Source organism: Lonchura striata, chromosome 2 (assembly GCF_046129695.1).
Source record: "Lonchura striata isolate bLonStr1 chromosome 2, bLonStr1.mat, whole genome shotgun sequence".
Taxonomy (NCBI): Eukaryota; Metazoa; Chordata; class Aves; order Passeriformes; family Estrildidae; genus Lonchura; species Lonchura striata.
The window spans coordinates 96,228,949-96,251,385 of NC_134604.1; the positions used below are offsets into that span (position 1 = coordinate 96,228,949).

A 22,437-nucleotide genomic window follows, 5' to 3' on the forward strand; every position below is an offset into this window, starting at 1 on the left:
CAACTTAAGTCCCACAATTAAAAAAGCAAACACTCTTTGCTTTTACATAAACAGTTGCGGATTGGAAATCCTGAATTTAAGGTAGTCAATACCACATGAATGTTAAAATAATAAGGTACGTGATTCTGAGTTCATTACCCACTGACTTTCATCAACTATTCCCCAGCAGACTAATAGTAGATAATCAGACCATTACAGCATTCCAAGACACTTGTAAATAAACTCTTGACAGAAGTTTCAAGAAAATATATTTATTCAGTTTTGGCAGAGGAAGAGAAAACATAATAAATATGACAAATTTTACACCCTTCTTTATAAGTTATTTTTATATCACATTTCTACTAAAAAATTCAGGTAGTATTTAAAATTTTAAAATAAGACACTCACTGAAGAAAGAACTTTTAACATGAAAAAAATACATTAGAGTGCAAATGTTTTATCTTATTGTGTCTAGTACTTAATTTTCAAGTCCTTTAGAACAGTGCAAGTTACGTTTTAGTTCAGTAACACTGTGAGTGTCCAATTAATATGTAGAACTAATACACAGAATTCTGTTACGTGAATAATACAGATGGTATTTTTTCATTATATAACATCAATTCTCCTCTCAACACTGAAAAAGACCTTTCCAAATTCCTGTAATTATGACACTTTTTACAAGCTTTTTACAAATCACACACTCAAGTCCCCAGCTGCAGCAAAATGAATCTAAGTGGAACCTCTTCAAAACAAGACATCCACCAAGCACGTCCAGTTCCTGTTCTAACATGTTTATACAGCTCCGTGGAGTGCAACTGATACTTTCTCAGCAGAAGCACACACAAGTCCATTGGGATGTTTATTTTCAGGAACAGGAACTGGAGCAGCAATCCCTGAGATTCTCTAGGATGCCTGTAGGTGTGTTTTGACATCCCTTATGTTTTGCTAATTTTCTATGAGCTGTCTACTCAAACCAGTTTTCTTTCAATAAAAATCGTACAGCATCGTCAAAGCCATTTTGGTACAACGATTCCATTTTCTCCTGGTCTGGTGGGAACAAAGCTTGATTAAGCCTTACTAGGTTGGCCAGAGACAGCTGCAACAGAGCAAGAAGCTGTAAATTAGTTTATTAATGCAACTCATCTAGATGTGATTGTTCTGTCATCTGTTTCATGGAGCATATGTAAAGCAAAAAGACTGGCATGGCTGTGTCTCCATCAGGAATTAACCACGTCCAGGGTCACTGCTGAGTGCCAGGACAAACTGGCACCAACAGTCCACACGCACGGAGTTAAACTCACAGCATCCAAGGCAGGCTGTCTGCCTGTAAAACTGTCCAAAGTTTCTGAAACACTTTAGCTTTGGAAATACTCCCAAAACTGTCTTGCAGAGTGGTAGCTGGCACATGTTAAACTTGTGCAAGGAAATATTTTGACAACTTACTAGTGCAAACAACCACATTCTTGGGAACATTCCCAGGAAATGTTTAACATATCAGTATAAACGTAGCTTCTACTACCAACAAATTAAAAACTACTCAGCATCTTAAGTGGTCACTCTGATCATGTAAAAGGATTTTTTAGCTTTATTCTTGAATAGAAATTTTATTAAATTGCTTACAACAAACTAAAAACATAATTATATTTAATAAAGTCCTGAACAATTTCTTTTAATTAATACTGAGCCACATTATAATAAACAATTTTACAAAACACGATCAGAATCATCTTCATTATTTGAAGTAAGCAATTATTCTAATTCTGACACTAGGAGATGGAGAGACAGAAAACTATTCAGATTCGCATATAGATAAATGAAGATGTACAACTCTTCAATTTATGTTCAATTTATGCAGATTAAAATATTGCCAAAATAAAATTATTCTTAGTCATCATTTTTACAGCCCTAAAAGCAGAGGTGCTTCAATCTTAAATAGTTTTAAATGTTGCCTGGGATTCTGCACAAGTCTTCACATGACCCCAAAAGTAATGTAATTGTTCAATTAATTTTCTGTCTCTAAACTAAAGTAATCACCAGCTCATTTTTCATCCTCTAGATACAAAACACAACCAAGAAATACACAATGATTACATATATTTCCAAGATACATGAAATCAATAATTTCATATTTTATGAACTTTACCAAGTACTACCATGCTTAATATCGCTCTGTGAAATATTATAAAGATTCAAAAACTGGCCCAATTGAGAAAGGCATTACATAACAGTAATTTTAGTAAATTTACGGAAACATTAAAAACTGCCTAGAAAGAAAGTTCTAAACTAATTATTATTGTTAATCTTTCTTTCTAATGGAATATTGTGGACCACTAGGTCTATCATTATTCAATATTTTCTTTCAGCATGTTGAAGAAAGCTAAACTGTTGTTAAAGTTTATGAGACAATGGTTGAAAAGACAGAAATGGAAATGATGAAAAGGAGGCAATAAAAATCAGTCTCATATTTCAAGATACCAAAATGTTTCTGCAACTTATAACAAAGCCTCTGGAAAAGCGCTGTAGTCACAAATGTTCACAAGTTCTCTTGTGTAATCCAGTGACAAGTATATACCATTTTAAATATACAAGTTAAACTTGTATTTTAAATTCAGTTAGAACAATTGATTTCAGTAAGTATGAGGAAATGCTCTGCAGCTGTCCTCTCTGAGGTTATCCACTTTATTTTTTTCTATAAACTTCTTGCATAGTCAAAGATACCTGATGCTTAAAGTGAACCTAGTATTATTTACACTGACCAGCCTGATATAATTTTCCCAATTTTGTACTCGATCAGTGCTTTTCAAGCTTTCTTCTTTCTTCTACATTCTCCTTTCCCTATGTTTAAGAAATGGTTTAACCTCCATTTGAAAAACAGAAAATGCCAAAAGCTGATATATGAGCACAAAATAGACACTTAAATATGAACATAACTGCAGAAGTACTTTTTAGTGTTTTTAAGTTAATAAACAAGCAACTTACCATCATATCTTGCTTTGCTAATTTAATATACAGGTCCACACGCCCTTTATCTTGTGGACAGATATCTAATCGACCACTGAAAGGGGAAATTGTCACCGTTCTTCCAACAGGCAAGATAGGAAGGCCATTGGTAAGCCCACCATCAACCCACTTCTACAGGAAAACAGAAATATTTTCAAAGTAACACCAGTACAGTATGATCACAATGCAATACTTTACCCTTATTGACCCTGCCTCCTTCACTCTCAAGAAAACTTACAAGTTTCCCGCTAAGAATACAATGAAAAACTTCAGTATGTGTCAAATATCAAAGAACTGCCAATGTAAACACAGAGATTTGAATCAATGAGCATTTAACATAATGTACAAATTTGCATTTAAAAATAGTGCTTATAAGACGTTTTAATTAATTAAAAAATCAAATGCTGCATATGTAATTTTTCTCAATGCATACATGTAAAGACAAGACTGTTAATGCTACACATAATGTATCAGATATTCACTAGATAATGTATGCTCCTCTAGAACATTATTCTGATTGACAATAGGAGCTCTACAGTCTGTATGTGCAGGTATTCTGACTGCAGAAGCTAAATCACAAATGACTCTCCTGTTATTTTTCTTCCAGAGCCTCATTTCTTCTTACACTACACAAGACAGCAGTAGCTGAAAAGTGGAAGGTAAAGGTGGGAAGGAGCTGAACAACTATGACATAAGAGGGAGCAGAACTAAACCTGCTGCAGGACTTGAGCATAGTGAAGAATGAGATCTAGGTGCCAAATTCCATTCCAATACAAACAGGACAACTGTGATATTTCTTGCTAATGTATTTATACTTTCCCATTTCTTTCTGTGTTACAGGCATAGCCTAAAATTCAACACAGGTCTGCTGGCTAAATGGATTCACTAACAACATACATGAGGTCTGTTGACCAGATGCATCACACTGATCAGCTGATATGTATTGCTGTATCTATAATTCTAAAGCTGACAAGCTTTCTGATATAATAACTACCTAGCCAGCACCAAATACATAAGATTTTGTGTGGCTTTTTGGCAGGGGGTCTGTAAAAGTTATAAAGGTTCTAGAGGCATCATCTGCATGACTGGGGAACGGAAGTATCATGTATTTCTCATAAGGAAGAAATGGCCATTTTTATGCTTTTAAAATTATTCTTAAAGTGTTAATATATTTATGTAAGACAAAAAAGTTGTAGGAGGTAGATTGAGTAAAGGTAATTGTAAAAAGGTTTTCTTATAAGAAATACAAAATATAGAACTGAAGTTGCTTTTCCTTAAGATGAAATAGTTACACCATAAATGAAAAACATACAAAAAGAAAGTTCGTTGTTAATGAAAAATTACCTGTCCTTTAAATTCCACTGGCTTAATTCCTGCATACACTGGTATAAAACTACTTGCTAGCAGGACCTAGAGAGAGGAAAGCAGAAAGAATAGAGAAAAAAAATCAAAAAAGGCAACAAAGTAATTTAGAACCAATACATATTTCCATACATATCTACCAGTCATATTACCAGTACTAGTTTTACATAAATCCACTGTCATCTCTAAATGTCTTCTTGGTTTGCTATGTCAAAATGTGATTAAAATTATTCAAAAGGGTTTGGTTATTTATGACTTGACAGTGACAACACTCAAAACAAAATATCAAAAATTAACTCAATGATTAACATGATTCAAGAGTATGAACTTAGTTTTGCACATTGTGAAGTAAATCTATGGTTTCCAAGAAATTAAATATGCCTATAATGAAAAAAAGCAATTTATTGTCCAAGAAGAAGCTGACCAATGAAAAAAAGCAATTTATTGTCCAAGAAGAAGCTGACCAAGTCACTCTGTTAGCATATTAATATAGTGTTTACTTTTCTAATAATCAGATTTTCAAAGTTTCAAAAATACCATGAACATCCTGAAAATTCACATATACATACCTTTACCAATGTTTGTATTTGTACATTCAAGTATTAACAAACTACTATTTCCCCTACTATAAGGCTTCATTGCTTGTCTATAGCCATTCTTTATTTTTATTTTAATTTTTTTTAGACCAGGACACATCTGTCATGTACAACTGTTCACACACATATACCTTTCTATCCATTCATAGCAACACCTGTGAGAGAGACAGTGTGGGTATCTCTATACCCGTGTATCCATGCTTATACATATATAAGCAACCAGCATACAGCATTTCCAGGAGAAAAGCTAAATGCATACACAAAGTGCAGTATGTCAGAATTTTTCATACAGCTGAATAGGGTGGATATGCACACGCTTGTGTGGTGCATGGACAACCAATCTGGGGAACAGAAGCAGGCCACAAACTGCTGCATACACTGTGTGAAAGATGAACAGGTGCAGAAAAAAATCATAATTCATAGAGACTATGAAAACAGAGAAAAATGACTGAGTGTTTTTGGCTGGAATTACATTTACTTTAAAAAAAAACTTAAGCTATTTTAGTATTAAGCCCTTCTGTTTCCCCAACAAGTTTTAATGAAGACTGTATATGAAGTCTTCAACTTCCACTTTGAGAACTGTTTTCCTGCTTATTTCTCTTCCTAGTGATGTAGAGGTTTGTCTGAGCTCAGATAAAAAGGCTCTCTGTTTTCTAAAGTGAAACTGCAGCTATTTCTCTACCAAACAGGCCTTTCACTCACAAAAGCCTAAAATACTATTCCCAAGTTCCCAACATCAACTTCTTCTCCAGCCCTGCACCTTTTCTGCTCTCTTCCTCAACTCCATCTCATTGACTTTGGTCCTTATAAACTAAGAGAAATGAAGAAAAAAGATTTAGTGAATGGAATCAAACCCAGATGACTCCTGCAAAGTTTGAGTTCTTTTCAAGAGGACTGAAGAAAGCAGTTGCTCTTATAAAATCACTGAGATCTCCTGAGTGAGGAGAGGCAGGACAAGTTTGATAAACAAACACTTTCAATATTTCCTACCACTAACAGACCAGTTTGAACTTCTAGGCACTACCTTACTTTCCCAAATTAAATATAGCAGTGTTCTGTGTCTTGCTCCCTCACAAACATACAAATCGTGCCTCTCTCTTCCCTCACCTCCAGTCTGAGAACTTCAGGTCTACAAATGCTGATACAAGATGATTGTCTTCACACATGGCAAGACTAGTTGAAAAAGGGGAGATTATTACCTGCCTTTCCAAGTCCACAGGGAATAGCAAAAAAGATAAAAGCTTAACATTGTAGCAACACACATCCAGTTCAGCCATTATGATGAACTTTGGAACTGTAAGGCTTGGTTGTTAAGCACTGAAGTTGAAAGATTTCTGGCATGGGGTACAGACATTATGCTGTTCATAAAATAATCTGCCCAGCAGAACCTTTATCCATACCTTGGATGTAGGTCATGCCTAGGCATGATACAATAACATAACAAGCTCTACCCTCCCTGCTCCTGTGGCAGCCACCAGCACTCAGAGAGCTGTACTCATCATACAGGTAGAGCTGAAGGCATGCACAAAACCAGCTATTAGGAGCACAACTGAAAGATCAGACAATATGAATATATCCCAGTGAGAAGTTGTGTAATTTTATTACTATTATTCCAAACCAATTGACTGCTACCATAGAGAACGAAAGAACAGAACAGCAATGGCTAATCAATTCAAAAACTATTGAAATACTAGTAAAATGTACATATTTCCAAGGTCATCCTGATGCTTCTCACTGTCTCCAGGTTAGAAGAGTTCACTGCAAAAACACATAAATAAAAATCTCCACGCTTGCTACCACTGCATACTACAGATAGAAATAACAGTGCATAACTTGAGATAAATTCTTCACATAGTTATATTTGCATGACAAAGTCCTGTAAAATTTGAGGACTGTCCATGTAGAATATAATAGGGTCAAAATTTTTGAAAATGTACTTTAAAGACAAACTCCCAATACACACTTTGATGTTTTCTTAACAAGTGTCATTTTTTAAAGTGGTAACTATAAAGAATTTGCTCTAAGTATCCACAAGGATAGAGAAAGATGGAGTTCCTTCTTACACTATTTCCTCCTTTATTCTGATATATCTTAAAATGTCTTCCACTAAGATACAATCTATTACTAGAAAGAACACCTGCTTCACATGCATCTGAATTGCTCCTACCATCTCTTATCAGCTTATGCATACAATCCTGATCTAAATTTAAAATGTGGCATTCAGATGAAGAGAAGGACAGTGAAAGATATACTTTTCCAGCTACAGTTAAAACGCAGCTTATATACAGTATTTAGCATTACACTGTAACTAGTATCCACAAGCACTCATAGGAATTGTTCAATTTTTTTTTTTAAACTTCATTTACTTTATTTTGTGATGCAAAAATGATATCAGTGAAGTAAGAGATGCAAACATTTTTACAACATTTTGAGATTCTCTACTGTGTTCTCTTATACTGCAACAATTAGTTTGCCTACAAGGTAGAACTTGAATAACCAGTGAAGGAAACGCACACAAACGCCTCATAAATTTTAGCAAAATTTGTGAAGCTATAGGATCAAATTTTGCTTTAAACTTTGTTTATATTACAGCTATAGCACCACTGGGAGTAGACATGGTTACCTGAATAAACCAGTGATTTTACTGTACAATTAATAATATACTCTTAAGCCTTGAAGGAACCCCAGAGTTTTTATTTACAACTGACATATTGAACATGATTACCTTAATGAGGTCCTCCCTGGAGGCAAAATTTGAAACCAAGTGATTTTCCCCACTCTTGGAGTTAGTGACTGACACATAGAGCCGGTTCTCAGCTATCTCATGAACATCAGAAGGAAGAATAGACTCTATGCCCTCCCTAGAGGAAAGAAAATGCTCAGCATTACTCACCACTATTATTTAAAAACCTTGCAAATGCATTAGGGGTGAGCACCCCATAGCACAGCAAAAATATGCACCCTCTCCATTTGCATTTGGAGAGCTTTCTAATGCAAAAATGATCTTACAGAAGCATTAAGATAGGTACCTAAGTGTTTTCATAAAATCATAACCAGGTGTTACAGCACCAAAGTTCAATCTTCTGACTTCCTCTGCAAATCCATACGCAAAGTGCTTACATTTCTGGAAATGAAAAGCATTAACCATTAAGGATGTTTAAGTAATGAGAAGCATGCTCAACTGCAGTACCTAAAATATATTAAAGGCTAAAACTTTAATATAAGATTTATTAGATCAAACTGAAGGATTTTCCCATATGTGCTTGGTTTGTAACAAGACATGCATAACAAAATGTTGATACTTTCCTAAGGATTAATTTGTAAGAAAAAAAAAAAAAATCCCTAATGAGAAAAAAAAACCAAACTCTTAGGATACCACTCCAACAACCAAGCAAAGTTAAAGGTTATTTATTTTTCTATATACTATCACTGCTAAATAATCAGTTCCCCAGATCATGAAATTACAAGAACAATCATTAAGTTCAAAATCTAAAGCCACCTCTTATTTTAAGGTCTACTTCAGAACTTAAACCAGACACAAGTACCTTAAGATGCTTATAAGCAGTAAGAAAAATAAAAATTACAACAATTTCTTCTCACTAAAGCAAAAAAACAAGCTACTGGCAAACACAAATAATTAATAAAATTATATGGAAATATTTAATTAATGGAAAACTCTGATGGGTGACATAGGAAGAAAATACACATCAGAAAAGCAGGTAACAGATTCCTGCACAGAGAATCTTTTACACAAGCTGAAATGCCCAGCATTAATGACTGCAAAAAAATAGCTTGAAGTGTGAGTCACAAGAACTCGAAAGGGACAGTAAAGGAATTGGTATAATTTATTTTTCAGCCATAACATTCTGAAACAATAAATTATGATCCGAAGTCCTTAAGACTCGCTATTCAATATTTGTAATCCCTTTTCTTCCTTTCATACAGGCTTTTCTAATGATTTTAGGGACTTCAGAAAAAAGCTAAATTCAATCTTATGCAACCTTCTGAAGTTGGTACTTTATAAATTCACCCACATTACCTGAATAAAAGATAGTTTGGGTTTCCTGGATTATTAGGTCTGTGCATAAAGAACAAATAGGTTGCTAGTAACAGAATCAGTGACTGAGTGACTGAGTAAAGGAAAGGAAAAAAAAAAATGAGAGACATGAATGTATCCCACTGATGTGGGGAACAGAATCCATGGAAAGGAAACTAAGGAAGGAGGTAGGGTGAAGATTAACATATCAGAGCCAGCTAACTGAAGGAGTAAAACTTCCTCACATCACACATATGACAAAACACTCATCTAAGCAAAAGACAGAAATGTAGTTCTTGCACCCAACTTTATATGACCTTTGAATAAATGTATCAAAAAGTTCACTAAAAGATTCATACCTCTTAAAGAAATAATTATTTGTGCTACTTAGTTTCACATTGGTTAGATTTGCACCTTTACCCCACGAGATACCTGACACTGCCAGCTCGAAGCAAATTAAAATACATAAGGCACATTCAGACACTTCTATAAATGCAGAAGAAATTCACAAAACCCTACATAGAAGCACCTAAGGACGACTTTCTCTGTATGTAGATGATTAAAGTTATGTGGAACTAAGAGTACCAAGCTAGGGAAATGACAGAAAACTACTTTCCATATTACAAATACTAAGAATGGACTGTACCTAGACTCTCAATTTCTGTTCTCAAAAGGGACTTCTTACAGCTATGAATTGTTTTAGGATCTGAGTGCTAGAGGCTTTAAACAATACATCTACATTTTAAATAATGACTGAGGCCATGTTTAGAAATTGTAACTGCTTCTGTTGAGTTAAGCAAACTTGATATCAAATATGATCAAGGTAATTTTAAAATAAATAGTTATTTACCTATAACTAAATAAGCCTACTTAGAATTCTCAAGTCCCACACCTTTACAAACAGTGACAAAAATCCAATATATGACAGAAAAACATTTGGAAACTGTCTTAGAACAGCAACAGTCAAAACAATAAATCTTCAATGTTACTTTCTCTCCAAGATAAAGACAGGTTGCATTACAGCTTTGAGAGTAGGAGATGCAGAAAATCCTAATTATGGCCTACCTAATATTGCCATCTCTGGGGGAAGGGGTGTGGGGTAGGGGGCAGAAGAAGAAAAAAAAAAAATTGACTGATTAGGAGATACATTTGTGGATATAAAATATTTCAAACTAGAAACATAGTAAATATAATAATATAATTATTCTGATATGAAAAGTTAATTCTATTCAGTACAGAACACTGCCTTTACCTAAATTCCATGAGAAATAGAATTATTCCCACTGACAAAAGAACTCCCAATTTTCGATTTAAACACTGTAACAGAATAACTAAAAAGTACACAAAAAATGAAAGGACTAGAAAGTTTGTGAAGCTTTCTTTAGCTTGTAATAATATGACAAATACAACAGACTCAATGTAATATAGACCTAGCTTCCACAAACAAAAACTAAAAACTGTTCTAATAGTTTTACTTAGAAAGATCTTTGTAAGGTGGACCAAGCTGAGAACAAGGGCTCATACCCAGGGTCTGCAATAAGCAGAAAAATTTCCCTGGGCTAACAAAGGGCTGCCATGCTCACCACAGAGGAAATTAAAGTCAGAGGTACACATTATACCAGGCAAACGTGAAACTGAACTACCAGTCAGAGGTGACAGAAGGAGAGTAATGCCTGCACAGAATACAATGAGGTTCTCTCCACAACAGAGTGGAACTTGCTTAATACCAAGTCATATAAAGAATGCTTGCACGGGAGTGGGATGGGAGAAAGAAGCCAGGGAGAAACCAACTGCTGAAAGCAACAGAAGTATAGTTAATGCTGCAAGCTGAGCTCATATCTCAGAAGAAACAAACAAACAGAAAAATCAGTAGCAAAGTGGGATTTGGCTGGGACTATTTAAATTTCATTAAATGAAATTAAATGAGCAAGGCCTAGAGGAATTATCAAATGCCCACTTGGAACAAAACCTAAGTGTAACTTAGATGAAAAATCTAACAGCCACAATATTATCCACAATAATTTTCCCACAATAATTAAAAATGGTAAAGAAATACTAACATTTTTGGCAGTGCCTGGTACTCTACATTTATTAAGGTGAAGTCACTACAGACAGTTCAGAAGGGCAAAGCAGCCTTAACCTATGGGGAAAACCAAGCAAACAGACACAAAAAAAAAAAATCCCCTAATGCTCTCCAAGCAAATAGACACAAAAAACCCCCTAATGCTCTCCATGGAATCTGTAACATTTTAATCACTGAACAGAACCTTGGTGTCTTTGCAAGACACTATATGCATTGCGAAAAGAGAGTGACATCTTTGGAGATGAAACAACCCAGACATATCTCAGAACAGAATGCTGTAAGGGTTAATCCTACTGGCTGCTCTTAAGGCATGGGCTGCACTGAGTCTAAAGGAGATGCAAAAGCTTTTAATGCTGCTGAGTGGAGCAGAGGCAGAAAGAAAAGATCTGAGCAGGTGGGAGCTGTTTATGAAGACACACTCCATCTACCATTTTCACCTCCTTTCAGAAAAGGTTAGAAGGGTAGTGCTATGCACTTGCTTAACAAAGCCTATCTCTAACCAACAGAACAATGATTCACTTAGCAATGTACCATCATTTAGTACGCATTTTGGTATATTAAAGTACACCTATTGTCTACAAATTAAGATTCACACACATGAGATTTTTATTTACAAATCTTAAAATGTAAGGTTCATATGAAATATTTTTATCATTAACATTTTTGCTCATGAGTTACAGATATGGTTAATGAAAACATGATACAAGAGTCCTGTTGCTAGCAAGTAACAAGAAAAAAAAAAAAACAAAACAAGACACAAAACAGTTTAATAAACTCAATGGAAGATGATTATATTAAAAAATGTCCCTTGAAAATTATCATAGCCTATACCTACGAGTTTTTGAAATTACCTCTATATTTTCTGGCACTGCTAACAAGACAGCGGCAGCCAGAGATCCCGCAGAAGCTCCCGCAAAAGCTTTCACATCTCTCAGTAACTTCTTACCATGCTTGTGAAAAGCAGCTGCTGCCCCCAAGTGGTAAATGCCCAGAAAGCCACAAGCTGCAAAGGACAGGTTGATGTGTCTCATTTGGGCTGTGGAAATAGCATGTCTCAGTCAGTCTTTTGCAATTTGTCTTACAGTACACATTTATCTTTTTTTGCATAACACACTCTAACTATATAAGAAATGCAAGTTATTTGAGAACAGTAAAAACTTTTGATTACTAAATACATCAAACAATCAGCAGCTAGTTTAGTATCTCCAAAACTGAAAACAACTCTAAAATAATCCTTAGTACAAATTCCTTTTTAAATAAATCAAAAAATATATATTTTATATATAACATAACTAAATATTTTTATCTGATTTGTCAAAGAGTAGCTACACAAAAGTGATGAAAGAATACTTTGGAAAAACATTGGTAGCCACCTTTATCAAAAAATCAAATTGATTATAAAACTGCTGGTTAGTGTATCATCATGTAGTGACAGGACTAGGAAAATGGATTCAAACTGAGAGAAAGTTAAGATTGGATATTAGGAATGAATTCTTTACTGTGAGGGTGGTGAGGCACTGGAACAGGCTGCCCAGAGATGCTGTGGATCTCTGGCAGTGTTCAGGGCCAGGCTGGATGGAGCTCTGAGCAGCCTGGAATCGTAGGAGGTGTGCCTGCCCATGGCAGGGGAGCTGGAACGAGATGATCTTTACGGTTCCTCACAGCCCAGGGCATTCTGTGGTCCTCTGATCATACTCCCCCTTACACAAGCAGAGCCTTGAATCCATTATAATTCTCTAAGAGAGGACTTTTTTCTGTCATCTTTGAAACTTGTTTGCTTACTAGAATTATTAATAGACAAATTTTTAAAGTAATTTCTAGTTAATTACTAAGAAAAATGAAATGCATATTTTTGCTACTATTAAAATAACAAGGAATAATAAAAAAAAACAAAATGTAGGAAAACACACACACACACTCCAAAGGTGTCTAGGGTAGAAATTTAAAATTAACAAAAAACTCCACAAATGGAAAGCATAAATTCAGATTATTAGAGGTAGTTAATTAAATACCCAAAACAGAATACTGTGCAATTTATTAGCTTTTCTGTTTCTGCAAGTAACTTCATCATGAAAGCAAGTTATTCTGCAGATTGTATTTTACAGATGTAAGAGATATTGTACACATAATCTTAGTATTGAATTAAAAATAACCCCCTACTGTACTTGGGTTCATGTCAGTATGAATGGGAATATAAGACAGAAACTGTTTTATCAGTCCTGATGAAGAGAGGCAAACACATACAGCACCATATTTTTGTTAAAGATACCTCTTCATCTCTGAAATGGGAAGGTCAGGAAAGATGAGGATAAGAAACAGCTTTCAAAACCATTAGATAAGAAGACATGCTAAACCCAACTGCTTTACCCACAGCATGATTAAAATCAGACCTTATGATCTGACCAGGTTTGCTATTTTACTGAGAGAGCATCTCATAGTGCCAGGAAATATTTGGTGCACCAGTCAGTCTGCTAAAACACATAGTTTATCAACTGGAAATGTTTCCATACCTACTTGTAAGTAGGAATATTTGCAACAAATCTAATACACTTGTCCTGATAGCAAGCACTAGAGGTTGGCTCTTGCTGTGCCAATAGGAAAGACATTTAGAAAGAAGAAAGTCATAAATTGATTTACTATTTTTGCAGAAAAGATCTTTTAATTTAATGAAAAGTCCCATGTACTTAATAGAAGGTAAAAAAGATTACTCAAAATGCTACTGGAAAACAACAAACAACTCTACTTTGGTTGGTTTTTTTAATAGAGTGGAAGAAAACTATAACAGTCTTTGAAGTATGATGCCATGATACACTTCCTTGCAGGATAGTTAAACTCTTGGGAGTTTATCCAGATGCTGCAGCTGTCTCCATACCTTCTGCAAATTAGGAGCAAAGATGCATTTACATCACAGGCCGCTTTGACAAAAAGGTGAAGCTGGTTAAAGGAACTGCATTCTTACATAAGTATGGAAGAATCAACTCCCAGTTCTGTGTGAAATAGATCTCAAAATCAAGACACTACTAATATGAAGCATTCTATGAAATAAAGATTATGTTTACATAGCTGACTGGTCAAAAAGTATGCAAAGTACAAGTTCACAAATCCAAAGAATTACATCTAAGGAACATATGAAATGTAACTAAGAAATGCAAGTGTAAGATAATAAGGCTATATAAATCAAAATAAGTATATGGATGCTTATGTACATGTAAACACACCTTTGAAACTTCTACAAGGCTCTTACTCCAAAAAGTATCTCTCTGTAGGAAAGTAATTAAATGTTCACAAATAAAAAAAAAAACAAGAGAACTACAAAGAGTATCTAAAGTGTGGTTACAGTAAAAAAATAGATGAAAAGGTTTATTTTTTAAAAAAAGAAAAATTCCCTACAAATGTGGGAGAAAATATCACACAATTTTATAAAGAAGTTCCTGGTGCATTTTCTTTAAAGCAAGAATAGAAAAGGAGGTTATGTGAACTGAGGAAACTATTTGAATCTCAGATTAAAAACTAGTGAACGTGTCTCACTAAAGTCAGATATCCATACCTCCTCTTACACACGTTCATGAGGAAATTGTAGTCTCTTAGACAAGCTTTAGTCCTATCTAATTACCAGCTACTGGGAGTAACCACTATTCTCTTTTCAGTGCCTGGATATACGACATTCACTCTTTCATGTGAGTTAACGTCTTAACACTTAGATCCCACACTTTTCTGACTCCTTCATTCCCCTACCCAAGAGACAGAAAGAGAGATTATTGAATGAGTATTCACATAATTTACTCGACTGACAAAAGGATTCAGTGAGAGAAGAACAGACAAGAAGAAAAAACAGCACTAAGATTTCAAATCAAGGAATACTGTTCAAGAATGCTGCTAGTCTCATACTCTGTGAAAAGTAGACTAATTTCAAGTCCAAAAAGATTAAATTAATACAAAGGTAAAAATAAGGTAATTTTTTTACTTTTAGTGAACAGAAGTACTTGACCCACTGGATTTGTATGGCTTACAATACAATACACTGTTTTACAGATTCCCCAAGAGAACCTCAAAGAGTAGCAATAGCATAGATGTGTTACCCAGACACAACATTTTTATTAATTAGTACTGATTCCCAGGTATACATTAAGTATTTGTCATATACACAAAAAAAAAATTAAAATTACTCATTACAAATGTTAATTGGCAGATGACATTCATGCTCAAATGATCCACTGGTTACATCTAGTTTCATGACTGAGAAATGGGCTATGCATATATTTCCATCAAACCTTTTAACTGGGTAAACAATGAGTAGGCAAAATCACTGAATCATTCAAGTGACTTCTTGCGCAACATTCTTATGCTTAAAACATGGTCAGTTATCATATCAAATTTGGTTGCTCAGGGCTTTACCCAGTTGTTAACTTGAAAATCTTACAATGTTCAGCTCCTAAGTGATACCAAGCATTTGTCTGTTGCTGGGTGAAATAATCAGGTCTTCTTTCATTTTTCAGAATATTAAAATCAGTAGAGTATTGCAAATTCCCAGCATTACAGAGAAGAAACAGAACATTAACATCTTCAATCCTCCATCCACCTGCAGGAAAGTGGGTGGAACTGAGGGCTCTTCAACAAATCTGTAAAAGAGCACTTAACCTAAAAGGATGCAGATGAGGAAAATGAAACAGATAAGTAAGAATCATGGTTCTATAGGAAACTACTGCTTCAGTTAAGATACAGTTAAGCTATGTTGTTTAACCCTGCAAATGTATCTCATAATAAGAGGAAAAGGTAGGAAAGCATTTTTTAGATGAATGTTTTGTAAAATCAGAAAGGAAAGTAATAGGAAACCAGACACTTTTAAAAAAGAATTTGTGCAAATATGTCATGGCATCACTCAATTTGCAAGTTATAATAGTGTATTTCAGTCAAAGCATGATTCAAAAATGTCTTTTGCTTTGATGATAGATCACTGCCTTTTTGATCAAAAAAGTATAGTATGATTATAAAAACTTCAAAGAGGAAATGGAAAGAAATTTCATTAAGTATACATTGTGACTATTCCTTGACAATTTCTTATAAAGTAACAGAAATAGGGTATAGTCACATCTGGACACAAACCACTTCCTTCAGCTGCAGGAGCAGAGAGCAGAAATTTTGCTATCTTAGAAACAGTATGAAACACCTGTTTCACAAGACTTCAAAACAAATATTCTTAGAGAGTTTAACATAAATTGTGACTTTTAAGAATATTAACATCTATTAACACCAAGTTGTCATGTTGGCATGTCTTAAGAAAACATTTCAATGAACCTTGAAGATGCACAAGTACATTTCAGCTGGACACTGTATGATGTATGTATGACATAAACAGGACAGAACAAACACTTCTGCCACTGCTTTTAAAAAAATGTTGTCATCTTACATGATTGGCAAAATTCAAAGCACAAACATTTCAACTGGCCAAGGGGATAGAAATGCTTCTGTTGTCTACAAGTGAAAAAACAGAAGTGTAAGAAAATACATGTACAAAAAGAACACTGGGGCTGTTCAGTTTCATTGTTTTGCAGATAATGCAGGAGCATTCAGGAATAGAAATAAACCTAAGAGCTCCCTTTAAAAAATTACCACATTTTCAGAAAAAAAGCAACCCACTGGTGATTAAAAATATGAGGGGTGGGGGCATTTCTGTTTACTGAGCAGTATCTCATCCATTTTGTAATGCAAACCTTCAAGAGAATGTATTTAAGAAGACAAGGCTGTGCAGAAAATTTATTATACAGTACCACACAGCTTTCTGAGGACAGATACTGTATTCCTGATTGTTATGCACATGAAATAGCACAACAGTTTCTCACAGGGCTGTCTCCTGAACAATGTAATTATATAAACATTGTACCATCCCAGTGTCTTAACCTGTCATAACTACCTCCCTGTCATCCCCCTTATAAACAAAAGCTGAAAATGCCCAAAGCAACTGAGTACAAACACCTTTACAAAAAAAATCTAAATATATATAGAATGCAAATGACCAAGCACCCTGAAGCACAGGAGGGGAAAATGGGTGATGCATAACAGCACATCTGAGGATAACTTACTAGCAAAGAGTGACAAAACAAGCAAAATCACAGAAAAAAACTGTTTTGCTAGGCAGCACTGCTAAAATAAAGGTCATAAAGGTAACTACTGATTTACCTGAAACAAAAATCACCACTGACACAGAAATGGTTGGTTTTTCACATTTCTAATGGGAAAAAAGTGCACTAGCATAACAATTCACGGCCTTCAGTGAATATAAGTGTTTGATGAAGTTGAAGGAAAAAAATAGTAAGTACTTAATCTAACCAGCCATTAAGAACCTTAAGAAAGTCACGAGTCTTTGAAAAATATAACATTTTCATATAATCCCCTTAAAATTAAAAAGAGAACTGCATCACATGATAGAAAACTTTCAAATTAAGATTCTAGACCTTGATCCTTAAGAGGTCAACAGAGGGGCAGGGAAGGCTGACTTCTTCAGAAGGTTCAATACCTTGTAATGAATGTTGTCTTCCATCACAAACTTCACTGGGACTTTTTCCAACAGCTATTTTGGTTCCCTCTGCACTAGTAGCCATTTTTCTATCAACTACTGATTGTTTATCATTTATCTTGGAAACCTACAATCAGAGAGTCAGACATATTAAGATTAAAAAGAAAAACAATGGCAATATGACATTATTTGACAGTAAGGGTTGAGTCATCTAGATGAATTTTGCAATTGCTTAGCCAACACGAAACGAGTTCAAACCTCAATGTTCCACAACTTATGCCTGCAGCAGTTTATATTTTAAAGATGAATTTAACTAGATATTGAAAAACACTGTCATTTGGATATACCAGTATCGAAAATGAGCTTTATTTTGTGTCCTTTACCGCTATTTTTACTTTTATCTACAGATTTTTTATAATCAAACTCTTCTTTGTAATCAAAATCTTCCCTTAACCATACATTTCCTCCCTACTCTCTGTTGCACAACATTGCATCTCTAAGTCATTTTTCAGAGAATTCTGGTCCTATTCCTCACTCAATGACTGTCACTCTAACTAATCAGCCTGTCAGTTACCCTGCACTACTGTTCAGAGTACAGTTGGGAGAAAATTAATGTTTCTGCCCAACTTACAACTATCAGACTCAAAAATTCACTCTGAAACACTGGTACTCTAGCACTTATTTCTGCCTGCCCCTTTACCTTGATAAACTGAAGGCATGTTCAATTCATAATTAATGCTGCAAAATCAAAAGCTTAGCTCTGTAGAGTCTAAAATAAATTATTTTATCACTGTATTTATGTACACCACTTATATCTTTAGAGAATCACAAAAATACTTACCTGAAATTTAATTCTGTTATGTGGCACTCTTAAAGTGCAATAGCTTGGAATTCCAATCCAGAATTGCCAAGTTTTGGGAAGCCTGCAACTACACAATTGGCCTTCTTTCATCTGGAGCAACAGTATTTGAGTGCTACAAAGCTTTCTGGAAGTCCACATTTTAGTAAAAGTGATCTTTGGATCCAGATGATGTGGTAATCAAATAGATACTCGAAGAAGCTCATTTACCGTGAAGTTACAAACAAAGTCATAAAAACACTCGGCAGGAACTCTCTTTTAAGCATAACCTGTTTAAAAGACATTATGGAAAAGAAAGAAGTAGGTGAAAGGTTCACATCAAGGCCTCGATAAGCATAACCTGTTTAAAAGACATTATGGAAAAGAAAGAAGTAGGTGAAAGGTTCACATCAAGGCCTCGATATTGTAACAGGGCCTCCTCACACCCATCCAACCCCAAAGCACAGAGGCATTAACAGCTGATTTCCTTCACAGAAACAGTTTTGTTCAGTAGCTCCTCTCCCTCTCACCAGCCCCCATCTGGTACCTTGTTGCTCACCACCGACTATAAAGTCAAATGTTCATTTCACAGACAGGAAGAACTGAAATTGTTAATAGCAGAGCACCCCAAGCGAACAAACTCTCCCTTATCAACATGAACACACTGCTGTTCTACCTCAGCTGAAAACTGTGGATGCAGTGATCCAGCAACTTCAGAACTTGTTCACTAAACAAAGCGCCGATGTCAAGACCCCAGTAAGACACACTCCAGCATGCTGGCTGGTACAGGGCAAGCCTCATCATCTTCTCTGTCACTAGGATAGCACAGGGGTTACTCACACACACAGTGCAAGCCTGGTTTCCACCTTGACCATAAAGAAACATGTATGGAATTGTGCTTGTTCAGAAGAAAAGCAGGTTCCTGTCTGACCACCACTGCAAACAAACACCACCACTGCAAACAAACACCACCACTGCAAACAAACACCACCACTGCAAACAAACACCACCACTGTAACCCTGTGCCGGCGAGGTCTCAGTGAACAGCACCAACTTCCAACTTAATCCCAAACAGTAAGTGAGTGACTTAAAGGTGTTGTTTCACGTCGTGCGCCATGAGATCAGGCCTCTGGTGTATCTAGATTTTTCCTACCTCCATTTCTGTTCAGCAAAAAACCAAAACAAACAAGCGAAACAGCGAGACAAGTTTTTTTTTTAGAGCTAGCAAACACACAACGTGAAGTGACAACCGCGGGGCGCACAGCGCCCAAGTGCAGCCACTGCGCCTTCTAACCTTGGGCACTTACAGCAAGCGGGCGATTCCTGTGCGGGACACGGCCCTCCCGAGGCCAGCCACCCCAACCCCGTCCCGACCCCCGCTGCCCGCCCGCGGACCGGGGGCTAATGCGGCGGCACGGTGCCCGGCTCGGCCCCAGCTCCCGGCAGCGGCGCCGCGGATCGCGCCCCGCACCGGGAGGTCACGGCGGGCCCTGCCCGGCCTCGCCCCCGCGCCTGCGCAGCGCGGGCCCGGCAGCGCGGGGAGGAGCGGCGGCGCCGGGGCCGCGCCGGGGCCGGGGAGACGGCGCGGCCGGGGAGACGGCACCGCCCCGCCTTCGGCACCGCCCCGCCTTCGGCACGGCCGGGGAGACGGCACCGTCCCGCCTTCGGCACCGCCCCGCCGTCGGCACCGCCCCGCCTTCGGCACCGCCCCTCCTTCGGCACCCGGCGGGCGGCGCTGGGCGTGCGGCGGGCCCGGCCCTGGCCCCGCCCTGGCCCCGCCGGGGGCTGTGGCTGCTGCCGTGTGGGCGGGTGTCCGCACCCTCTGCACCGCCCTTGTGCAGAGCAGCGCGCCGGGTGACCGCGTCCTGTTGCTGACGAGGTGGCCTCAGGGCAATAAAGATTATAAAGATTAATTTATTTTTTTTTCTCAGTGTTTCCGTTTTACGAAGGTGAGCCCACTCACCTTCTGTCAGGCCAGAGCCACAGCAAGCAAACACCCAGATTGAAGATGCGGATGGATCCTGCGGCCAGCAGTGGAGGAAGAATGCATGCTGAGGGAGGGCAAAGATGCCTGTGGAACAGACGTGTGAACTCTCCCTGGAGTGCGGCTGACTGGGGTTCAAACTAAAATTGTGAATAAACGCTATGTTAGATTTCACACAGATTTGTCTCCTTCACCTGCAGCATCCATTATCCGTGCTTTTTCTAGTATCTGGGAGATGCTGGGATGGATTTGGGATAAAATGAGGTGCAGCTGTGTTGGTGGGACCTTGGCACCTTCTACAGGTCTCTTCCCAGTTTAGCCAGCCTTTTAACTGCTAAAGAGCAATAGTTACAAAGCAGAGCCCTCCGACTGTCTTACAGCAAAGATACACCCTCCTGTGGAGTTACTGCCTGTTGATTTCACCATCCTGCACTCTTTCCTCGTGTTTACAGGATGAGATTTTAGATGAGAATGCTAGATGAGACCTAGTGGTGAAAAAAAACAACCTCTTGCCTTAATTATAGCTGGAGTTCTAATTTTTAGAGGTCAATACTATCATTAAGACAACATTTGCATCTAAATTAATACTTGGTTGACAGCTGTGGCAAGTCACAAACATGTCAGGAGGACCCTTCTTATTCTTTTAGACGTGGACTCAAGTACATTAGTTAGCTTCTTAGTCCTTCTGTTCTGTGTCTGATATATTTATGAATTGGAAAATATATGCTGTAGATGAAGCTTTCTGAGTTGGTGACAAACCTTAAATTGAGGTAAGTTACACAGCAAGTAATTGTGAAGGACAACAAATGAGATGGTGTCTCACATATAGCAGCTGGTACTCAAAGTCACATACTTGTTGGGGTTGGAAGGAACCTGTGGAGATCATTCAGTCCAATCCCCTTGCCAAGGCAGATTCACCTGAAAGAAGTGACACAGGAACAAATTGAGGTGGGTTTTTCAGAGAGCAAGACTCCAGAACCATCCTGGGCAATCTGTTCCACTGCTTTGTCGCCCTCAACGTAAATAAGTTCTTTCTCAAGTTGAGGTGGTCATAAAAGAGAAATATTCATCTATTCATGGCTTTGGCTTTCAGACTTCTTAAGGACATTGAGGTGTCGGAGCATGTCCAGAGAAGGGCAGTGAAGCTGGTGAAGGATCTGGAGTGTATGTCCTATGAAGAGTGGCTGAGAGCTGGGGTTGTTTAGCCTGGAGAAGAGAAGGATCAGGGGAGACCTTATCACTCTGCACAACTGTCTGAAATGAGGCTGTAGCTGGGTGGGAGTCAGCCTCTTCTCCATGACAACCAGTGACAGGATGAGAGGAAATAGCCTTAAGCCATGCCAGGGAAGATTCAGGTTGGACATCAGGAAGAATTTATTCATGGAAGGGGTTGTTAAGCATTGAAATAGGTGGCCTAGGGAAGTGGTGGAGTGAATGTTCCAGAGGATGTTTAAAGAAATTCTGGGTGTGGCACTCAGTGACATGGTCTGGTTGTCACACTGTGATGTTTGGTCAGAGGTTGGTCTTGATGATCTCAGAGGTCTTTTCCAGCTTCATTGATTCTGTGATTCTTTAGCTCCCTAACCCAAACAATCTCATGGCTAGACATAATCAGACTCTTATCCTTCAAGTGTCAAAGATTATTTAATCTGCTGTGTTTAGATAAATTTATCCATATTCAACCTTTTTATACTATGACATGCATCTTTCATTCTTTGCTCCTTTAGTAGTTGTTCTTTGGAATTCTCTAACATTTTCTTAAGAATAAAGTGCACAAAAGAAATCTTAGATGAGTTACATAAATGTTTAAATGGCTTTACAACATGGTGTTTGTCAGAACAGGTATTTTGGAGTACCCATATATTTAAGGAAGAAGGCATTTAAAAGTGTATGTAAAATCATTTTCTGAAACAGACTAAGCTAAAGGAGCAAAAGGAGTTTTCAGGAGCAGCACTTTAACTTAGTTATATATTTGGTTAGCACAATTAAGCTGGTTAGCTTAGTCTACCACTAACTAGTGCAGTAGTTAGACTACTGTACTGTGT

General features: G+C 37.1%; 1 protein-coding gene across 2 annotated transcripts; it reads right to left on the reverse strand.

Moving 5' to 3' along the window:
• Window positions 1-235: 235 nt before the first annotated feature.
• PNPLA4 (patatin like domain 4, phospholipase and triacylglycerol lipase) lies at window positions 236-19,913 on the reverse strand. 2 transcript variants are annotated; one of them, XM_021540947.2, is made up of 9 exons: window positions 19,716-19,913; window positions 18,412-18,698; window positions 17,571-17,697; window positions 11,908-12,092; window positions 7,967-8,061; window positions 7,663-7,798; window positions 4,324-4,389; window positions 2,959-3,111; window positions 236-1,075 (listed from the first exon to the last, which is right to left on the reverse strand). In XM_021540947.2, the coding sequence occupies exons 2-9, from the start codon at window positions 18,568-18,570 to the stop codon at window positions 944-946; spliced, it is 1,053 nt and encodes a 350-aa protein (XP_021396622.1). In that variant the 5' UTR covers window positions 18,571-18,698; window positions 19,716-19,913; the 3' UTR covers window positions 236-943. The 2 variants fall into 2 exon arrangements, with proteins under 2 accessions (XP_021396622.1, XP_021396625.1); XM_021540950.2 differs by lacking the exons at window positions 18,412-18,698; window positions 19,716-19,913 and having other exon boundaries at window positions 12,003-12,092; window positions 17,571-17,595.
• Between the last annotated feature and the right edge of the window lie 2,524 nt (window positions 19,914-22,437).